At 38.3% G+C, this 19,586-nt stretch overlaps 3 protein-coding genes across 3 annotated transcripts; 2 read left to right on the top strand and 1 right to left on the bottom strand.

Moving 5' to 3' along the window:
• The first annotated feature begins 3,838 nt into the window (after positions 1-3,838).
• Positions 3,839-5,980, top strand: LOC145498520 (uncharacterized). Its single transcript, XM_081478439.1, has 4 exons — positions 3,839-3,941; positions 4,339-4,401; positions 4,940-5,062; positions 5,790-5,980. The coding sequence occupies exons 1-4, from the start codon at positions 3,839-3,841 to the stop codon at positions 5,978-5,980; spliced, it is 480 nt and encodes a 159-aa protein (XP_081334565.1).
• Positions 5,981-12,412: 6,432 nt separating this feature from the next.
• On the bottom strand, positions 12,413-17,480 carry LOC145497818 (uncharacterized). The gene is made up of 6 exons (XM_081477684.1): positions 17,354-17,480; positions 16,248-16,313; positions 15,211-15,297; positions 14,951-15,012; positions 14,524-14,600; positions 12,413-13,828 (listed from the first exon to the last, which is right to left on the bottom strand). Exons 1-6 carry the CDS (start codon positions 17,433-17,435, stop codon positions 13,783-13,785), a joined length of 420 nt encoding a protein of 139 aa, XP_081333810.1. The 5' UTR covers positions 17,436-17,480; the 3' UTR covers positions 12,413-13,782.
• A 108-nt stretch (positions 17,481-17,588) lies between these two features.
• On the top strand, positions 17,589-18,409 carry LOC145497801 (metallo-beta-lactamase domain-containing protein 1-like). The gene has a single exon (XM_081477663.1). The coding sequence runs from the start codon at positions 17,617-17,619 to the stop codon at positions 18,235-18,237; it is 621 nt and encodes a 206-aa protein (XP_081333789.1). The 5' UTR covers positions 17,589-17,616; the 3' UTR covers positions 18,238-18,409.
• Positions 18,410-19,586: the final 1,177 nt, after the last annotated feature.

Genomic DNA, 19,586 nt, shown 5'->3' with positions numbered 1-19,586 from the left:
AAAAAAAACATCATTTTTAAAGTATACTTATTTAGGATTACTCTGGGGGAAGTAGGAATATTGGAGTGACGGAAAAGTTTCAAAATGCCGCTCCTGGTTTGGTTCCTGTTGAGGTCTTTAGATGAATTTAATGAAACCAGCTAAACTGATCGCCAATATATATTTGGGCACATCAAGATCCCGGCTAATAAAGGAGAAAATTGAAGGAGTACGCTAATGTTCGAACCAAAGGAAAGTGGTCATAAAAGCAAGGTATAACAAGGTATCTATATCACGAGCTAGATCACAAGCGGCGGAGTTAACCCTTCCTTCAACGACTGGTATAAGGCCATGTATTAAAATTAAGAGCAAGATTTGGTAGGTTTTTTTAAAGCCTCCTCCAAGAGTACTGCGTATACTAAATAGCACAACACTTATGATCTCGCTATCGGCCGTGATTTACACGAAATCAGGGTACAAGCTGTATCCTTCGGTTTAGGCCCATTCGAAAAAAGCCCATAGGATTTGTATAGTCTGTATATTTACCGCACGATTTGTAACTGACATAGCTTTGTAAGCAATATTGCGTGGTACTGAATGTTACGCAGAGCAATATATGCCGGCATCATTGCCCATGCCTTTCATTCCTGCCATGAGCTGACTTGTTGAGCTAGTCACGTCCAATTCTGCTAGGTAAAATGAAAAAAAAAATTTCCAGGAGAGGCTTGAATAAAAAGTAAGACAGACTAAATATAGACGTTTACCATCTTCAGTATCCTCGGCGGAGTCAGTTGAAAAATTCCATATATTGAACATAACTTATTTATAACTAGTTTGTGCGTTGTTTATCCAAGTCAACATACCTTAACTGAGTTTTATTTCCGCGACTAACAGCCCCCTCATTCAGCCTCCCACATCTTGATGCATTCTTTCGCAATATAGGGTTACATACATACATAACTTTATTTTGACTCGAATTTCCAGGGTAACCAAAAAGCTAATATCTTCGAGGAAAATAAACATAAAATAAAAACTAAACGCCCAAAAATTCACGCATACGATTACCATATTTGCGGAGCATGGTATAATCGCTCCTAACCCATGATGGCTAAGCCAACGAAAACTCTCGAATTGCATTATCCAATAATCCAGTTTTTAATAAAGCGTGTTAAGTACTTGCGCAAAGCAACTAACTTCGTTCTGAAAAATGGCAAACGGAAAGAGCTCGATCTCCTTCAAGTTTCATTGTTACAGCTTTAACACTACATAAGAATGATATTTGTAGACTAAATCCTCGGGCTTCTTCTCCCGATCTGAGCCACCTCTCAGCAACAGCCGCCACCTGAGGGACATAGGACAGTGGCCGTTGTAGAGAGGTGGCCATCATGGGGAGGCAGGGGTGTAATATGACACTTGTTTGTATTCGGGGTTTAACATTTCCATTGAAAAAAAAAAATGCTTATGGTACCATATAAATACGTTATACAATCAAACTATATCAATAAAACTGAAACCAAACAGAAAAAGAGACCAATTTTACGTGACCCTCTTGCAATGAAAAATGGGTTTTGGCAAGAGATTATGATCCTGGTATGCACCGTTCGCCAGTCGTTGGTTAACTGGCCGTCATCGAAAGGATATTTTGGCAGTTGAAGGCGCTTAAGTGGCCATTGCCGTCGTGGAGAGTTGGCTGTTAATGTTGTAGAGAGGTTAAAATAAGAGTGAATGTATGAACCGTCCGCGGGGCAAAAAAGTGGCCGTTGTAGAGAGGTGGCCGTTGTAGCTGAGGTGGCAGTAAGTGGAGGTTTGACTGTATATCGATTTTCAACTCTTGTTAGGCAATACCACCAATACATAGTGAATATAGGCCCGTAGGCCTGGATCTGCAAGTTTTTATTCTCACTCGATTTTTTTCCCGTTGCATCAGTAAAGGTGCAATCATAATTTTCCATTATTTACAATATAGCTTTAAGTGTGTACTCGTGATCTAATTACCGACCATTACTGAACAGATGCATGACAAAATGGAATCTATTTGTTAAATAGACGCACGGCTGGAAATTATAGATCACGTATGTCGAGGAGGTTGGGCTACCATCGCAGTCACCGCCCCTTCTCAGATGTAAATATTTTCGCTTTTTCATGCTGTATTCTAAACCAAATAGAAGATAGTGTTCCTATGGCTGCGTCCACAAGCAATTTTTCAAAACCTCAACTAAACGCGCATAATTTTCTTAGAGAACATTAAACACCGTCCTCTTTTTGGTAAATATCTCGTCGCAACTAGCAATGATGCCACAATGACATTAAAGCCCCTTAAAGCTCAGTTATCGAGTAAAAGAAAAACGGGTTTCCTCTAGGCCAGCAAGGTGCCAGGCGAACACACAATATGTGCCGTTAAAGACAAGCAATGAGTTCAAATTAGCTATTCTCTGATGTTCTCCACCATATTTTAGCGGAGCTGTCACAAGCAGTACATGCCAGCACTATACGTGCTAACTTCCGCGTATAAGTGACTCAGAGTTACATTTTTTTTCTACCGCCTGCCGCCCGCCCTCGCAACATCATACTATGAGCATCTGTAATTAGTATCTAAATTAAGGCGATCTACGGAACATAAAATGCCAAAAATCACACGTTTTTGGAGTAGACAAAACAGTTATATTGAAGCGAAAATGATTTGTCGTACGAAGAATTTCAAAATTTAGAAATATCATCCTTCTAAAAGCACAGAGTAATTATTACAGGGGCAATTATTTAATTAACCAAATGAGAGGGGGCTTCCTCCTCTCATGTGCTCTCTCACAATCAAAAACTACAGTATCAGGGAAATATTTAGCACGAGTAACGGTCGTTTCCTTCCCAAGCGCGATAGCACGCTGAACTATAATATTGGCAATATTGCCACAGTATTTTAAAGCTTACCGATAATCAGACAAAGCTTAGTATATGTGCACTTGTTTTCATTTCCAGAGGGCGGTTTCCTGTTTTTTACCATAAATAGTTTTCCCGGGCCAAACACTGTCTCGCCAGTCAAGAGCAAGTCAATGCGATCCAGGACTTGGCATACCTAGTTGGTAACGTTATGTTTTATTATAGTTCCCAGTCTGGAATATTCTCCGCTCCAAAAAGTTTATGGTTGCTCGATCTACAGGAATACAGTAAGATTTTTACCAAACTTTACTATGAGAGATAATATTCATGATATATTTAATGAAGGGACACTTCCATCGCTAACCTGAGCCATTAATAATCCACGTAATAGAATAATTACATAGTTTAGCGTCCTATTCGGAAAAAAGTACATTTCAAACATAGTTTGATCTGAAGAATTTTGAGAACGTTCGCCACCCACCCCGCTAGACTTGAAAATTTTACTCTATATATTGTATTCTTGCATGACACTGGCGAAGCCGAGGAATTTACTTGAGTAGGGTATGACTGTAGCAGAGGCTCAGCAAGGCATAATAAGCTAAATATCCTGTAGTTTGTTTTTTCTTTTTATTCTTTATTGTGATTACGTCCAATTGATGAGCGCGTTACGTTCGATGCGCAAAATTGCAAATTTGTTAACTTTTCTTTGCCCTTTCTAAATTTTTTCGAAATATTTTCAAACCGCAAACACCGAATATTGTAGATTGCAGTGTTTGCCTCAGAGCCGACATAATAGAATTTCACTCTCTCGAGTTTAGCCTCGCGCGGTTTAACAAGTACAAACACATTTGCGCACCAACGCAAAAGCTGTCATTGTGAGGCTGCGCACTCAAATATAAAACATTTTGTACTTTTACGAAGTTACAGAAGACTGAGATAGCCTTTAAACCATTGAGGTTCAACTAAAAATTGGCAAGATTTTATTATGACGGCAGAGTGGCTTTTCACGTTCATTTCGGTTATCTACCATCAAATTATGGATTTACTTGGAGTAAATAATCGTAAACCTGTAGAACACAGTGAGGAAGGTATGACCTGTAGAAATATAGTAATATTGCAGGGTCAAATTCTGGATCGCATCTCGTAGAGATATACATAGGTATTTCAACCTACCCTGACCATCTCTTGGCACACTGTTGCAATATGATATGGACAGTCATATAGCTGCGATATTCTGACGCTAAAGGGCATTTCATGTCAGCTGGCTAATGCGATGTCAGCTGGATGATAGAACTAAAATTTTGGGGAAAAGGTTTCGGCATCTGGTACACAACGATGATATATTCAGTCTTGATCAGGTTCCAAAGATCATTTATAGAAGATATTAGACAAATGCCAGTAAGCCATGAGGTGTATTAGAATCTTATCTTTTCAATAAATTCTCAGTTGTATTCTCAGTGTCCTGTATGATAATTTTCTTTCCAGAATCGTTGACGATTCCAGTGCAGTGTACAGACATAACTTATATCGATGGATGCAGATTTTCAGGTAATAAGTAATGTTTGCTTGGCCACAAAGGGATTTGACTTAGGTTTTCAGGTGAAAAGGATACCATTTTACTCAGCACGTGATTTACCTAGCATTGAGCAATTGCAACGAACAGTTTTTAGCTGCTGTAATGTTCAGTTTTCCTAGAGGAATCAAAATACGCCAAAATTGAAAACTTGAGGAAAACTATTTTTCGGTATTTCCAGATAAATCTCATTGAGACCTTTGACTCAAAAAGCATTCCAAGAAAAAAGATTGTTTAAACAAAGCTCTAAAGTAAAACCGTTTCTCTCAATGAATTACCTGATTGTCTAAATCTAAAATTATGTTGACTGCCCAGCTAGTATGTAACTAAATGTCTTCACTCGCTTTCCAACAAAGAAATTGGTCGCTTCGTTTTAGGTACAATGGTAAGTATATTTTGTTACTCATTTTCTGTAGCACTTGCGTTTATTACCCTGCCTCAGTGAGCATGAAATGAAACACATGTAACATACTCTCCTACTTTATTTATTAGTGTAAATATCGTTCTTTTCAGTGAGTGTATCAGTCCAGTGCGCTGAACAAGTTTTAACATATGGAGACGAATTTCGCATATACCAGTATGAGGTAAAAAGCGCCGTTTTTAAAACAGTAATTTATTGTGCTGCGAAAATTATACGTTTATTTTTGGTTTGATTTACGTTTTTTGCACAGAAGTTACCAATGATGGGCTCTCAAAGCTTGAATTACCACAACAAATGTTCTCAGATAAAACCTACATCCATGCATCGATCCTTCTACGGGAATTCCAGCCTTGACGGAGGATCTGAATGGGTTGACGTCCAACGACCAAGCATTTGAACTGAAGCGGCTGTAAAATGGCTTACAAAATGGTTTTTACCACAAAACGATTCCATCTGCCAACAGGCATATTACAATCCAGGGGGAGGGGGATTACATATAAAAAGGACGGGGGTGCTCTCCGGAAACCTTGAAAAGAACCTCTAAGAGGTTTTTGGATCCTGCTTTGTGGGTGCGGCTTGAAATTGTTTTTACCCCTAAGAGGTAACAATTCTAAAACAACACATTATCTCCGATGATAACTTTTTTTTTTGGCTCAATACCCTGAAACGTACCGCAAGAGTGGAACTTTTGTGGCTGAACATCCTTAGAAGTACCTAAACCGCTATTTTAACCCCTAAATAGTACGAATCGCACCCCCCCCCTCCGTCCTTTTTATATGGGAGTACCCCCTACCCAAGATTACGATCAGCATTTAAGCTGTGAAATGAGAATAGACATAACATCAAAACGAACCACAGACAAGCGGGAATCTTGTATTAATAAGGACATCCCTGCCTAGCTAAATAGACACCCTTGATTAATAATTTTACGTGTAAATCAAGGAAAGACTGATATTACAAATGGAGTTCTGGAATATCTAATAGTCAAGGTAGATCAACGACTCTCATTCTGTGATTACAGTTGGGAAGAATTGTTTCATTGTCGACTCATTTTCAAAGAAGTGCTTAGTATCCACATGATAAATCTAACAGTTGTTGCAGTAGTTCGACAGTTATCACCAGACATTGAGTGATAAAGACAGAATTTTGCATTATTACTGTTATCGAAGGTAACCGTTGCATGTTATCCTGATAAAGAGATCGGAGAGAAAAACCCAATATGACAGTTGTTATCTAATTAAACTTATAAAACATTATCCCTTCCAGTGTTTTCAATGTTACAAAATTGCAATTCGTCTCACTTTCAGTTACTTCACGAACTGTGAAGTATGGTAGTTGTTTATGATGCTAGCTTTTTTTTTAGGTTGTTGTTGTTTATACCGAACCTGGCCTGCGAGCAAGCTCTCTTCGCAGTTCTTAGACCCCGTACTCAAAGAAACGCTTGTTCTCTAGCCCGACGTTCGAGCTCCATGACATATATAAGATCTATGATTTCTCTGAGTAAAATTTGGCAGTTGTATATGCGCTATTTATATATTGAGGTCTTGATCTTCTACTTTTCATTCAATTTCTTCACAGACCCTCAAACATGCAGTATACCCGCATACGTTTTATAGATGGATCTCCAGCTACATTGTAACCCAGGTCTACAATTTATGGTGGCTGAAAACAGTTTCCAAGACTTAGATTTTGATGGGTTATTGTAGCCACTCTTTGTCACTTGATGCTGTAATCATGGTATCAAAAAATTGCCCAGTCATTGGTGAACACGTTGTTATCATTTTCGTGACAAAGTAGATTACTATAGCATCAGTATGACCTGCTAAAAACACCCTTAAATTACAGCTTTGACGATGTCACGCTTTTCCGATTTGTCATTGAAACAAAAAGTAACAACCACTGCTCGATTTATCCTGCCGAATTTAGTAAATATGCGAACTTTCATAAGAATCCGTTGCAAATTAATCAAAATGTGGGACCCAAAACTTGCCAAGTTTTAAAAAGAAATGTGTGCCAGGGGGCAACGCTAGCCTTCTGGCATACATTTAACGGTGCTGTTAGAAAAGATTTTACTAATAATACAAACGAAAATGTACTTAAGCAAACAAAACATACTGTAACTGCATAAAAACCCAACACAAAACAGACAATAGGCGACTGAAAATTATTATACATACAGTACTAAATACTACAATAATAGAGAAGTTTATTGATCGTGACCCTCACTGGTACACACGAAGGGTAAAGGAAGGTATCCATATAAAACTTCATCCAAATATTATCAATAGAGGTAGTGGAATCGAAATTCCTGAAGCATGGATACCTACAATCAGAAAGCACAACAGCCGGTCAGTCAGAATGCGGACCTATGGGGGAACAGCGTCACAAAGTCGGAATAATAATGAGGAGCGAAATGCACCAATAACAGCGACCCAAGGTGCTACAGATAGCGACACGCATCAAGTGACCTCATCGCCTAATGAAGACTAGCAGTATAGCAGTCGTAACGTCGCGATCTACATCTTAAAGTGATTCCATCGTGAGACAAACGAGTGAAAATTCATTTATCCAATAATAAAAGGTTCTCACAGGCGCGTTAAAAGATCGCAATAATTTTTAGTATGTATAACAACGGTATCGTTAACAGGCTTGTTTGCTCCTACAGACTCAAATATAAACTTAACTTATAATCTATCTTCACAGAGCAACTGGAAAATCATGCCATGTTCAGTTACAGAGCAGTGTGCTTCCTTTTTTAAAATAAATTCATGTAGACCTGGGTTTCAATAACCAGCAAACTCATTTTGAAATATAAAATACTTTTACAAGTAACTAGCAACTGCTACAACATTTAACTTTAACCACTGTCTTCTTGCTAACATATGGCGAAAAGAAAGTAACACCGCATAACAGGGCTCATTTCTGCCGATTACCGTGCACTAACACGAGACATTCAATGTGAATAGTTTATTGAGGATGCGTCAGTCAGTCATCTGATGCAGAAGTATTCCGTCTAATAAGAGAATCTGTATCCTTGCAAATAAAATCAACCATTGGTTCTAATAATATCAGAACCTATGCTACTTCAGATACGAAAAATCACTAAAAAACCACACTTAGGATGGGTGGCCAAAAAATATGTGGAAAAGTGTTCCTCATTTAATGCAGCAGCACGAGACCCCGAGGAAGGAGTATAAGATCAATAAGTAAGCTGCTAAAACAAAAGCTTAAAAAACAAAGAGTGGACGAACACCAAGATGGACTAATCTAGAATGACGTAAATCTCCCGCCAAATGCCTAAATAGTCCTAAAACGTCCCACGACACCCCGCGAGCTTCTCCATCGTGCCGTTAGCCTCTTCCAGGTGTTCAGTTAGTTGGGGCGCAGGGCGAAAAACAGCGCGCGAAAAAATAAAAAAGAGTGCTTCCTCTCGCCGCGCTTTTTTCATTTTTTCGCACGCTGTTTTTCGCACTGCGTGCCAACTAACGGAACGCCTGGAAGAGGCTATCGTGCCGTCAGAATAATAAGTTCTGACTAATTCGTCCCTCAATCAACAAAAATTGCAGTTTTAGTTTCCAATATTTACTGGGGTAACCGTAGTCCATAACATTTTAAAAAAAAAACAATACTATATGCAAGAACGTTCATTTACCGGCTAATAACAAATCATCTTTTCCGATCTCTTTTTGGTACCGGCTTGGATGGGTTGGCGTGAATAAAAGGTCGTATTAACATTCAAATTCCCCTTACTTTTCTCTACATTTACTTAAAGTGCATCAAGAGAGAGTGATTAAAGTTATCAACCATGACATGCAATATTTTCTTTGTTGATGCTTTTCAAAATTCTCCGTACCTACAGTGACTGCATGTCAGTGACTCTTCGTCCCGAAAGAGTCTGTTCACAGCAAGAAAGTCTGTTCACAGAAGAGTCTGTTCATAGCAAGACAAAAATTGCAGTTTTAGTTTCCAATATTTACTGGGTTAACCGTAGTCCATAACATCTAAAAAAAAAAAACAATAGTATATGCAAGAACGTTCATTTATCGGCTAATAACAAATCATCTTTTCCGATCTTTTTTTGGTACCGGCTTGGATGGCTTGGCGTGAATAAAAGATCTTATTAGCATTCAAATTCCACTTACTTTTCTCTACATTTACTTAAAGTGCATCAAGAGAGAGTGATTAAAGTTATCAACCATGACATGCAATATTTTCTTTGTTGATGCTTTTCAAAATTCTCCGTACCTACAGTGACTGCATATCAGTGACTCTTCGTCCCGAAAGAGTCTGTTCACAGCAGGAGAAAATGTCATTTTCTCTTGGTTCACAGGCTAGGATATTGGTTTTAACAAAATTTGAACAATTCAAGAATCAATGCAAAGAGACGTTTGTTACTTTTCGTAAGAATATAATAATTCAATTAAAATTCAGTAAAAAGCGGCTAATTTGATATCCATAAAAAAGCTAACCTTTAAAAAAATGCGAAAAATATCATCCCGTAAAGGCTGACAGTTTTCCATTGGTTAAAATTCATTCATTTGAATAAGTTGAAAACTCCGAAATCCATGCTTCGCTAAGGATCCTGTCTAAGTACCATACAACGGCTAAGTAGTCCATGTTGTTTTAACAAGGTACATTATTCTTTGATTTTAAGCAGCGCATTTTCAACATAGCTATTTAGTTATAATTAGCTATAGGCAAAGCTGGGGTCCGACGCCCCACTTAAGATTTAGTCGACCATACACCTACAGTAGGCGCACTTGACTTCATGTAAAATATATTTGCATGCAAATTAGACAATTGGAGTAAAAGGGGCAACCTACAGACATTTTTTCGTCTGCCTGCTCAAGAAAATGCCAGGTTTTCGAGGCTGTTACCGCCTAGTTATTCAAGTTTTGACGCTGCTGGTTAAAATCCCTTTTTTGTGGATTTGGAACAATTTCAGGAACCAAATGGTCTTGAGAGCTGAGCATCGCGAAGCAGTACAACAAGAGGGTCAAGAAGGTAAATTGTAGAGCTCATTGAGCTCTAGTAGCTTTTTGTGTGGCATGGTAACGGCTTGATCAAACTTGGAAATATTCGAGTAAGTCGTTGCTGACAACTACGTGAATTCAATGCGCTAACGGTTTCACTGTTCTTTCCACCCTGTATGTAACTAAATAACAAGACATTCGAAAGACATGCACTATTGTAGGTTGGGCCTAATTAAGAACAGTTCGCTCGAGGGTTTCTTCAAAGTTAAAAAGTTATTCTGCAGTGGATTGTATAAATATTTAAAAGATAAACCCGGCCTAGTATAAATGCCATTTAATGGATTTTCACAACTCGCAAATTACGTACTTAATTCAGCGAGATTAGCGATCCCAGAGAGAAAGCATTACTGCCAACAGTGTCTTGAATGTTAATTAATTCAAGTACGACTCGCAAGATTGGAACAACAGCTGTAACACCTACCTTCTAAGAATTCAGATTCTATGAATTATTAACTTCCATACAATTCATATCATGCTTCCAACAATCATAGGATCTGAATTCTTAGAAGGTAGGTGTTACAGCTGTTGTTCCAATCTTGCGAGTCGTACTTGAATTAATTAACATTCAAGATTATGTTACTTACCTTTAAGGCTCTTCATCAACAATCTCCTGTCTACATTCAAGATCTAGTAGCGCACTACCAACCTTCCAGAATCCTCCGATCATCACACTTATTACTTCTTAACCCCACGAATTTTCACCTGAAGACATATGGTTCTCGAGCTTTTGCTGTTTCCGCTCCTGAACTGTGGAACAGTCTACCTGTTTCTATCCGCTCATGTGACAATCTAAGTTCCTTTAAATCTAAACTCAAAACTCATCTTTTTAAGAAAACTTATAATTCTTAGCGATTTTTACTTTCTATTACTTTCTTAAATGCACATTTTTAATTATTAAGATTAGTACAGATCATTTTGGCGAATTGTACAGGGCCTAGAGGAGGCATGGATAGGCGCTATATAAATATTTATGTATTGATGTATTTATTTAACATCGTCGAACGCTGTTGGCAGTAATGCTTTCTCTCTGGGATCGCTAATCTCGCTGAATTAAGTACGTAATTTGCGAGTTGTGAAAATCCATTAAATGGCATTTATACTAGGCCGGGTTTATCTTTTAAATATTTATACAATCCAACTAATAGGGTAGTCAAGAATCCCTTGATTCTCGGACGGTAAAAACTAGTATATGATATGTCTTGGGGCTCGCAGGAAACGATAAAGTATAACATAACACGATCTTTATTGAACTGACTAGACACTAAGAATAAAAATACACCCTAAGTGAGTCCTGCTTCGTAAGCACAAATATGATGATTAACTTTTTTACCAAGTAGCTGCTGATAAACCATTTTGCCAATTTTCGTTTCAGGCAGGTACCCAGTGCCTTGCACAGAACCTTATAACCTTGTTTATGCACACCGCGGAGTACTGGCAGGTAAATATAGACTGAATCCCGATAATAAAAGTCAACAAAGACAGGCTAAACAAGTGTTATCCAACCATTTCGTATCGTCAAAACATCTGTGTTGTTTCTGATTTGAACATGTTCAAGTATTGAAGTGGTCCATAAGGCCAAGGGTCACTTAAAGCAGCTTGCCGGCAAGCCGCTCTACCGTAAAATTGTGTTAATAGACTTGCATAAATTTCAAACTTCATTTTCGGTCATGTAAACCACTATATCCAGCTGTATAAATCAAGGTAATCAATCTATCAAAGGACAGTTACAAAAGTCTTGGAGTTAGATGTGTAAGTCTGACTAAGTGAGTCCTGCTTCGTAAGCACAAATATGATGATTAACTTTTTTACCAAGTAGCTGCTGATAAACCATTTTGCCAATTTTCGTTTCAGGCAGGTACCCAGTGCCTTGCACAGAACCTTATAACCTTGTTTATGCACACCGCGGAGTGCTGGCAGGTAAATATAGACTGAATCCCGATAATAAAAGTCAACAAAGACAAGCTAAACAAGTGTTATCCAACCATTTCGTATCGTCAAAACATCTGTGTTGTTTCTGATTTGAACATGTTCAAGTATTGAAGTAGTCCATAAGGCCAAAGGTCACTTAAAGCACCTTGCCGGCAAGCCGCTCTACCGTAAAATTGTGTTAATAGACTTGCATAAATTTCAAACTTCATTTTCGGTCATGTAAACCACTATATCCAGCTGTATAAATCAAGGTAATCAATCTATCAAAGGACAGTTACAAAAGTCTTGGAGTTAGATGTGTAAGTCTGACTAAGTGAGTCCTGCTTCGTAAGCACAAATATGATGATTAACTTTTTTACCAAGTAGCTGCTGATAAACCATTTTGCCAATTTTCGTTTCAGGCAGGTACCCAGTGCCTTGCACAGAACCTTATAACCTTGTTTATGCACACCGCGGAGTGCTGGCAGGTAAATATAGACTGAATCCCGATAATAAAAGTCAACAAAGACAAGCTAAACAAGTGTTATCCAACCATTTCGTATCGTCAAAACATCTGTGTTGTTTCTGATTTGAACATGTTCAAGTATTGAAGTAGTCCATAAGGCCAAAGGTCACTTAAAGCAGCTTGCCGGCAAGCCGCTCTACCGTAAAATTGTGTTAATAGACTTGCATAAATTTCAAACTTCATTTTCGGTCGTGTAAACCACTATATGCAGCTGTATAAATCAAGGTAATCAATCTATCAAAGGTCTGTTAAAAAAGTTTTGGAGTTAGATGTGTAAGTCTGAAACTGCCTTGCAAACGTGGCTGTGCTTATTTTATGGCTTGGAAATAGAATCATGCAAAACTGTTGTACGTATTAAAATTCTGTTATTGTTAAATAATAGAAAACTGAGTTCGACTTACGTCAAAAATAAAACAGGCAAGGCCACATCTACAAGAACATTCTTAAAATGACACTGACAGTCACTGACAGTCTATATATATGGAGTTTTTCTTCAACTGGAAATCTCATATTGATTGCTAATTCAAATATAATTGTCCTTTTTAATATCTGATTTGCGCAAATTGTTCTTCCAGAGAGGTTTCCTGTCCAATGTACAGACCATGACTGAAGGGACGATGAACTTCACTGATGGAAGTGTCAGCTTAGAAATCTGTTCCTCCATCACGTTATGGAAAATTTTTATAGGAACAGAGACTTTAAACTTTAAAACTGTTTTTTTTTTCTTTTTTTTTTTTAAAGGCAGAATTTAAGTGAAAGCCATTTGCATGATCCAAGAATGTTACTAGAGTTCGCATGTTCCGTATCAATGAAATTTACTCCCGTACTACTTAGTACAATTATAATTCCCGAAAGTGAAAGTTTATTTAAAAGCATTAAATGAAAATGACAAGAAAATTTCGTTTTTAGCCGATTTTATTCATAATATGGGCCAGTTATAAAAAGAAATGTGAAGGGTTACTTTTTGTCAATTAAAGGTCTACGAAAGACGTAAAAGGAACTTAAATACGTTGTGGATAGAGTATCTGTTTATTCTAGGACACCGCTAAGTGTCATGCCCAAGAACACAGAGCAATGTTCCCCGGCCAGGGCCCGAACCCGGACCGCTCGATCCGGAGTCGACCGCACTAAACCGTCATTCTGGAGAGCTTCTGGAAAATAACACCTTAGTTACAAAGCAGTTATTTCTTTTATTTGAAATAAATACATGTAGACCTGTGTTTTAATAACAGGTAAATTCACTTTTAAAAATAAAAATACATTTACGATAGCAACCACTACGACCAGTAAATTCATTGTCTTCTTGCTAACATATAGCAAAAACTGACAAAAAAGTAACAGTCACAGTGCACATTTTATTTTCCAATATTAACTGGTAACCGTCATGGCATTGGTGGAAAAATTGGAACGCAGTCTACAACATTAACAGTAGTATATACAAGAAGTTTGTTTACTAGCTAATGATAAATCATCTCTTCTCTCCTTTCTTTGCTCCTGGCTTGGACGGACTGGGCCTGGAAAAAAGAAAGGTCATATTACTTACATGTATTATATCAAATATTCGAGTTCTCCCAGAGTGTCCCCTGCAATTTACTAAAGCTACTACTACATCACGAGAATTTCATTGTTCATCATTGTTCAATTGACACCTGTCAAAACAAGGTATCCGCTGACCAGTATTACATGACCATAACATGGGCTCATGTTTAGAGCTCATTGAGGTCACATGTTCTTTTTGAAGTCAACTGCTGCCCAGGTACAAGTTTTTGATTGGAGTGCAGGCTCCAGCCAGGTCAACATATTGTAATCAGGAGCTCTGCTTTTAGGCTTGGCTAAATCTATATTGTATTAGTATAAATCTACTAGCGTTCTATCACACAGGCCGTTTTCTGATTGGCTACCCTACGCACTATCTATTCTGTGATAGATAGTGAGTAGTGTAGCAGTGTGCCCTTGTTAACAAAATGACGGCTGCTTCTTGGCATTTTTGAAGCATCTGTGAAGAGGATTTAGATAAAGTTTTGAATGACTAGTAGATTTATACTAAAACAATTAGATTATTCACTTTCGATTTCTATGCGTGATGGTTGACTCAGGCTGCACCCTCGTCAACTATCACGCGATAGAAATCTTGAGCTCATAATCTAATTTTTTTTAAAATTGCACATGCAAATAATACTGATGACAAAATACTGAGCGTTGTTCATACCTTTTCTTACTGTCAGGGTTGGCTGGTTGAAATACACTTGAAGCAGACATCAAATTTTCTATGTATTGTCCAAGTACCTTATAGAGAGACAATTCAAGGTAAATATATGGTTAATAATATGTACTGAATGTTGTACAATAAAAATAACTTGCAAGCACTAGAGAACAAGTTTACAACCCAAACAGCAAGCACAAAGTAGGAATTAGAAGTGTGAATATGTTCTCTGCTGGGAAAAGAATGAAAAGAATGCGCCAACATGTGCTTCACTTGTTTTCACTCGCCAACCATTCTCCATTAAAGCACCCGAGTCTGGAAGAGTTTGAACAATCCTGGAAGCTCATCCTAATGGGCCATAGTTACTTTTACTAGTTAGTACGTGTATGTACTACATGAACTACATAGATACTGAAGTTAAAAGTTTTTGTACCTGGTTTTCTGACTTAAGTTTGAGATTTTCATCTTTCACAGCATCTACTCTTTGGGACAAATCTGAAAGACATTGGAAAAGCAATACTTAAGAGCACTGTCACAGTTAATCTGTATACTCTCTACTTCCAAACATGTTAATTAAAAATAACTGATCATCAAACTGATCAGAAAGTTATTGACACATCATAACAGGAAGTTATCTAATGTATTTTAAATGTTGCCTACTTGCAATAGAGAGCAAAATGTATTGCTGCTTACCATCCAAAGTGTTTTGAAGCTCCAATACTTGACTAATAAGCCGATTTTTCTCATCAGCTTCATCTTTCTCATCCTCTGTTACATCATCTTTGATTAAGAAGAGAAAAAAAAAATCATCATCACAAAAATATCACCAGCTAAAGAAGGGTCCCTTGGATTTGCCAGGTGTGACCAATGCCATTCAGAGCTACAGTAATCCTAATTTCTGTTATATACATGTAAACTTGTAACAGAGAGGAGTATTTATACCCTACAGATGTACTTCTTCTTTAGTCCCTGGCACTGGGAGCAAATACCATGGCCAGGGCTTGAATCCAGACTGCCCAATCTAGAGCCCTGTCCACTAATGATTAGGCTTCTGCCCAGGCTTGCGATGCACGACAGATGCACCACCGACACATCTTGTACATTATAAGGTTAAAAAGTGGCCAACGCGTCAGTCAACAGTCGGCCGACTGTTGGCCAACTGTCAACCGACATGTCAGCCAACACATCGGCCAACACATCAGCTAGCGCGTTGGTGGGATCGGATTCTTTAACTTTACCGGTATAGTCTTCTGGCCCTTCAGTATCAAGGGATCACTGTGTCAAGATAACTTTCATCACTGAGTGGAGTCAAGGTCCATAAACTCGCAAAAAAAGATCAAGGCCAAAATCCAGCAATCAACTTGACCAAACAAGCTTGGTCAATATAGGATTTATCATATGGCTTTCACAAAAATTTTTCTTACGGGACACAGCGGGTAATCCCGAGCCCGTAAGATAGGGCCATCTCGCCCACCTGGGTAGCCAATCACAGCACAGGATTTGGTTCTTCTTGTCCGCTCATGAAGCTAACCATATCCAACTGTAGTAAAGCACAATAACAAACTATATATAATTCCCAGGAGTATATTACTGGATTCAAGTGACTCTGCAAGCTGTCAATAATGATTACAACATTTACTGCCCATAAATGTAACTTGATCTAAACAAGGGAGCCCCTAAAAGTCAACGCCCAGTTATAATGTAGACACCAACTAGAGATTCCTAAATACCTTTAATGCTAGCATCTTTTCCTGCATGGCTGTAACCTTGTTGGCTTGGATAATGGCTAGCTGCTCCTAAAATCAAATTTCGAAAGGAATCTTGAACGTGGTGAAGCATACATTTTTCTTTCTCTATGTAAGGCCATCTCCTTTTTTTTCGCTGTTTAACATCGTCTGACCGACCCAGATTTTCGCGTTTTCAAAAAAAAAAGTTACGCAGAAGGCAATGAAGGCAATGACGGCAATGACACATTGTTTCAAACAATTGTCACTTTAATCTGAAACATAAGCAATTTTTTGCCTTAAAGATTTTTAGTTTTTTCCCTGTTCTCGTTTGATTTTAACAACATCAATTTTTCCTTCCTCAATTGCCGCCATGTTGACTTTGCAACCACACATTGTTGTTTCCAGGCTCCATGGATATTATGCTGAGATAGCGGGCCTCCTAGCTCCAGACTCCTTTTCCAATTTTATTTTTGTTTTTTTTTTCCCTTTTCCAACCGACTGACCGACCCAAAATCAGAAAACGCATTCGACAGTTAACGAAGAAAAAGGGGAGGATGGCCTCATGAACCAATGGTTTGTCAAGCAAGCAAGCCGAAGGGCTGACAGTTAGGAGGGCTGCTAGCCTGCATGAGAAAAATCCCCATTCATTAAGGACAGAGCACAACGCAAGCCAAGAATAAAAACAAAACACACAACCCCCCAAAATAGAAAAAGACCAAAACAAAAAATCCAATGGATTGTAATGCATAATTCAACAAGCTAAGGTTGCTTTGGTGCTTTAGAAAACTTCCATCTTAAACATTTCTGAAATATCTTTTTCTGAAGAAACCCCTTGAGAATTTGACAATGTCGCAATGGAAGTAAACATCAGTTTTCAGCAAGAGATTAAATAAATTAATCCGGTGCAATAATAATTCACTTAATAGTTTGTCTACTCGAGCACCCTGATACAGCTAACAGAAAAGAAGCTTAGCTTTACAATCCTATTAAACGAAGTGTAATAACAGAAAAAGAAAACAGATTTTACAGCTAAAGTGATAATTAGTAATAAGCTCGAAGATTTTCAAATTTTAAATGAGCTGAGCATTAATTTTCAATTGCATACTTACCCACTGGTGTCTCCTCGTCGGACGACAAGGGGATTGAAACCATTTTAGCTTCTCCTTTGCCCTCTTGTTCGCTACCTGACATATCTATCAATGGAACTTTTTCAGGTAGACCGTACTTTTCTCTCAACAAAACAGCTCAACATTGTCCATCCTTGTCGATCGAGTTGGGAAATGATAAACTTGCGCCTGTAAAACTCTGCCCAGTGGCTTTCATAACATTAGTAACCAGTCTTCCGCCATTCATCATCTTCAGTTCTTCAAACATGGCGGAAGAAAAGAAAACTTACAAGGTTTCAGTTTTACTCGAAGGTTACGGCTACACGGATGCCGAAAAAAGGTATAGAGCGAATGGAACGTGCACTTTAGTTACTGGAAAGGATAAAAAAATTATCATTGACACTGGAAGCCCACGAGATAAGCAGCGTCTGCTCGAAAGGTTGAAGCAACACGATGTTGCACCAGAAGAGGTGAACTACGTTCTATGCACCCACGGGCATGTTGATCATGTGGGAAATTTGAACCTATTTTCCAACGCTGTGCATATGGTGTCTCATGATATTCTACAAGAACAGGACATTTACGTCGATCCACCAGAAAACTTTAACAAAGGAGCACCGTTTTGCATTGATTACGAGAATGTTCAAGTTATTAGTACGCCAGGGCATACCCACTCGGATGTTAGCGTTGTAGTAAGAGGCACGGAGTTTGGAACTGTTGTCATCTGTGGGGATGTGTTTGAACATGAAGGGGACGACAATCTGTGGGAGGAATACAGCGAATTCCCTGAGAAACAAAGGGAAAGCAGAAAAAGAGTGCTGGAGATTGCGGACTGGATCGTACCGGGTCATGGTGAAATGTTTAAGGTGGACAAACCGAGAGCTTGATAAAGAAAGCAAATCCAGACGTAATAAACGTATTAATCAAGTAGCCAAGATAGTGTATATATATATTATTTTATTTTTAACTCGTCAGTGGCTTAATATTTTCTCAGCTCATCAGAAATGTATTGTAAAATTAAACTTTGAAACTGCAGACAATCAATGAAAGTGAAAGAAACTGTAACAGTCTCAACAGTATTACAAAAGTCCCTAGTTCTCCAAGCCATTGTTGTCAGCTAGCGTGAATGATGTGTTTTCATCTGGTTATTACATCATTATGCTGTACTATGCTTATAACCGACTATACTTGCCACCGCGTAATGCAAACATATATGTTTAATTTTTCCCTTGGTAATTTGTGTTTTCCTTTGTTCTGGTGTTTGGTATGATATATAAACAACAGCCCCCATTTGGTGTGATATTTGTCCGCAGACATTATCTCTTCTCAGAAGCAAACAGTTTTGCAAGAGCAAAGCTCAAGGAAAACTACCAGCTTCGAGGAACAAATAATGTCCAAGGACAAATATTTGAGCATATTTTAAAGTCAAATAGAGGCTATTGGGTACATTATCCTTCAAATATTTATCGCAACACAAAAATTAGGGAATATCACTCGAATATTCCCCAGTTTTAGCTGAGACACATTCAGTCATAAGGTGCTTTTAGACCAATCGCATGCAAGCAAAAATATTATTTTGATAGATTTATAACACAATATATTTGAAACAAAGGAAAATACCAAATTGTACCTAGGGTGATATCGAACCACAACATATAGCGTAAATCCTCTTTTAAGCCCCTCCCCCCCCCTCCGGCTCTAATAAGGCACCCTTTTTCTATAAAGGAAGAAAGTTATTAAGCCCCCCTCTCCTCCACCCTTATTCCACACGATCAAGTTAATACATGATAGACTGTATTTGTATTGTAATCACAACTGTAACACTTCATGTGGACTGATCTGGTATGGTTTATTCACGTGCTGAAAGTTTGAATTAGTTTTTTATCTCTGGCTGCATGACCTCAAACTTCATGTGCTTGAACTTTTCCATATCAGACTGCCATTGTCCTGGTCCAAACCAGGAAGTAGGTAAGCTTAACCCTAGTCTGCTTCTTCTTCTTTTTTGATACCGGTAATGTGTTTTGCTAGGAATTAAATAAGCCCCCCCCCCCTCAAATTAGCCCCACCTCTCTCATAAGCCCCCCCCCCCTCAAAAGTGCTTAAAATAAATAAGTTCTGGGGGACTCAATAGAGGATTTATGGTACACAGAGAGCGAGAGGGGGTGGCAACTTCCCTATTAGCTACAAATGCATGTGGTATTTGACAAGGTATGGTTTTGAGCATTTTATTTTGCTT

Source organism: Orbicella franksi, chromosome 9 (assembly GCF_964199315.1).
Source record: "Orbicella franksi chromosome 9, jaOrbFran1.1, whole genome shotgun sequence".
Taxonomy (NCBI): Eukaryota; Metazoa; Cnidaria; class Anthozoa; order Scleractinia; family Merulinidae; genus Orbicella; species Orbicella franksi.
Note: the sequence above shows the minus strand (reverse complement) of the source record. Positions and strands in the feature narration are given on the sequence as shown.

Excerpts from the sequence above, each read along its gene's own strand:
- LOC145498520 (XM_081478439.1), top strand. The coding sequence starts at position 3,839 with ATGACGGCAGAGTGGCTTTTCACGTTCATTTCGGTTATCTACCATCAA. Across the intron at positions 3,942-4,338 it reads TGTAGAACACAGTGAGGAAG|AATCGTTGACGATTCCAGTG; the intron begins GTATGACCTGTA and ends TTTTCTTTCCAG. Across the intron at positions 5,063-5,789 it reads TTGTGCTGCGAAAATTATAC|GAAAGACTGATATTACAAAT; the intron begins GTTTATTTTTGG and ends GTGTAAATCAAG.
- LOC145497818 (XM_081477684.1), bottom strand. The coding sequence starts at position 17,435 with ATGTCAGGTAGCGAACAAGAGGGCAAAGGAGAAGCTAAAATGGTTTCA. Across the intron at positions 16,314-17,353 it reads CGACGAGGAGACACCAGTGG|GAGCAGCTAGCCATTATCCA; the intron begins GTAAGTATGCAA and ends ATTTGATTTTAG. Across the intron at positions 14,601-14,950 it reads AACTTAAGTCAGAAAACCAG|GTACTTGGACAATACATAGA; the intron begins GTACAAAAACTT and ends TCTCTCTATAAG.
- LOC145497801 (XM_081477663.1), top strand. The coding sequence starts at position 17,617 with ATGGCGGAAGAAAAGAAAACTTACAAGGTTTCAGTTTTACTCGAAGGT.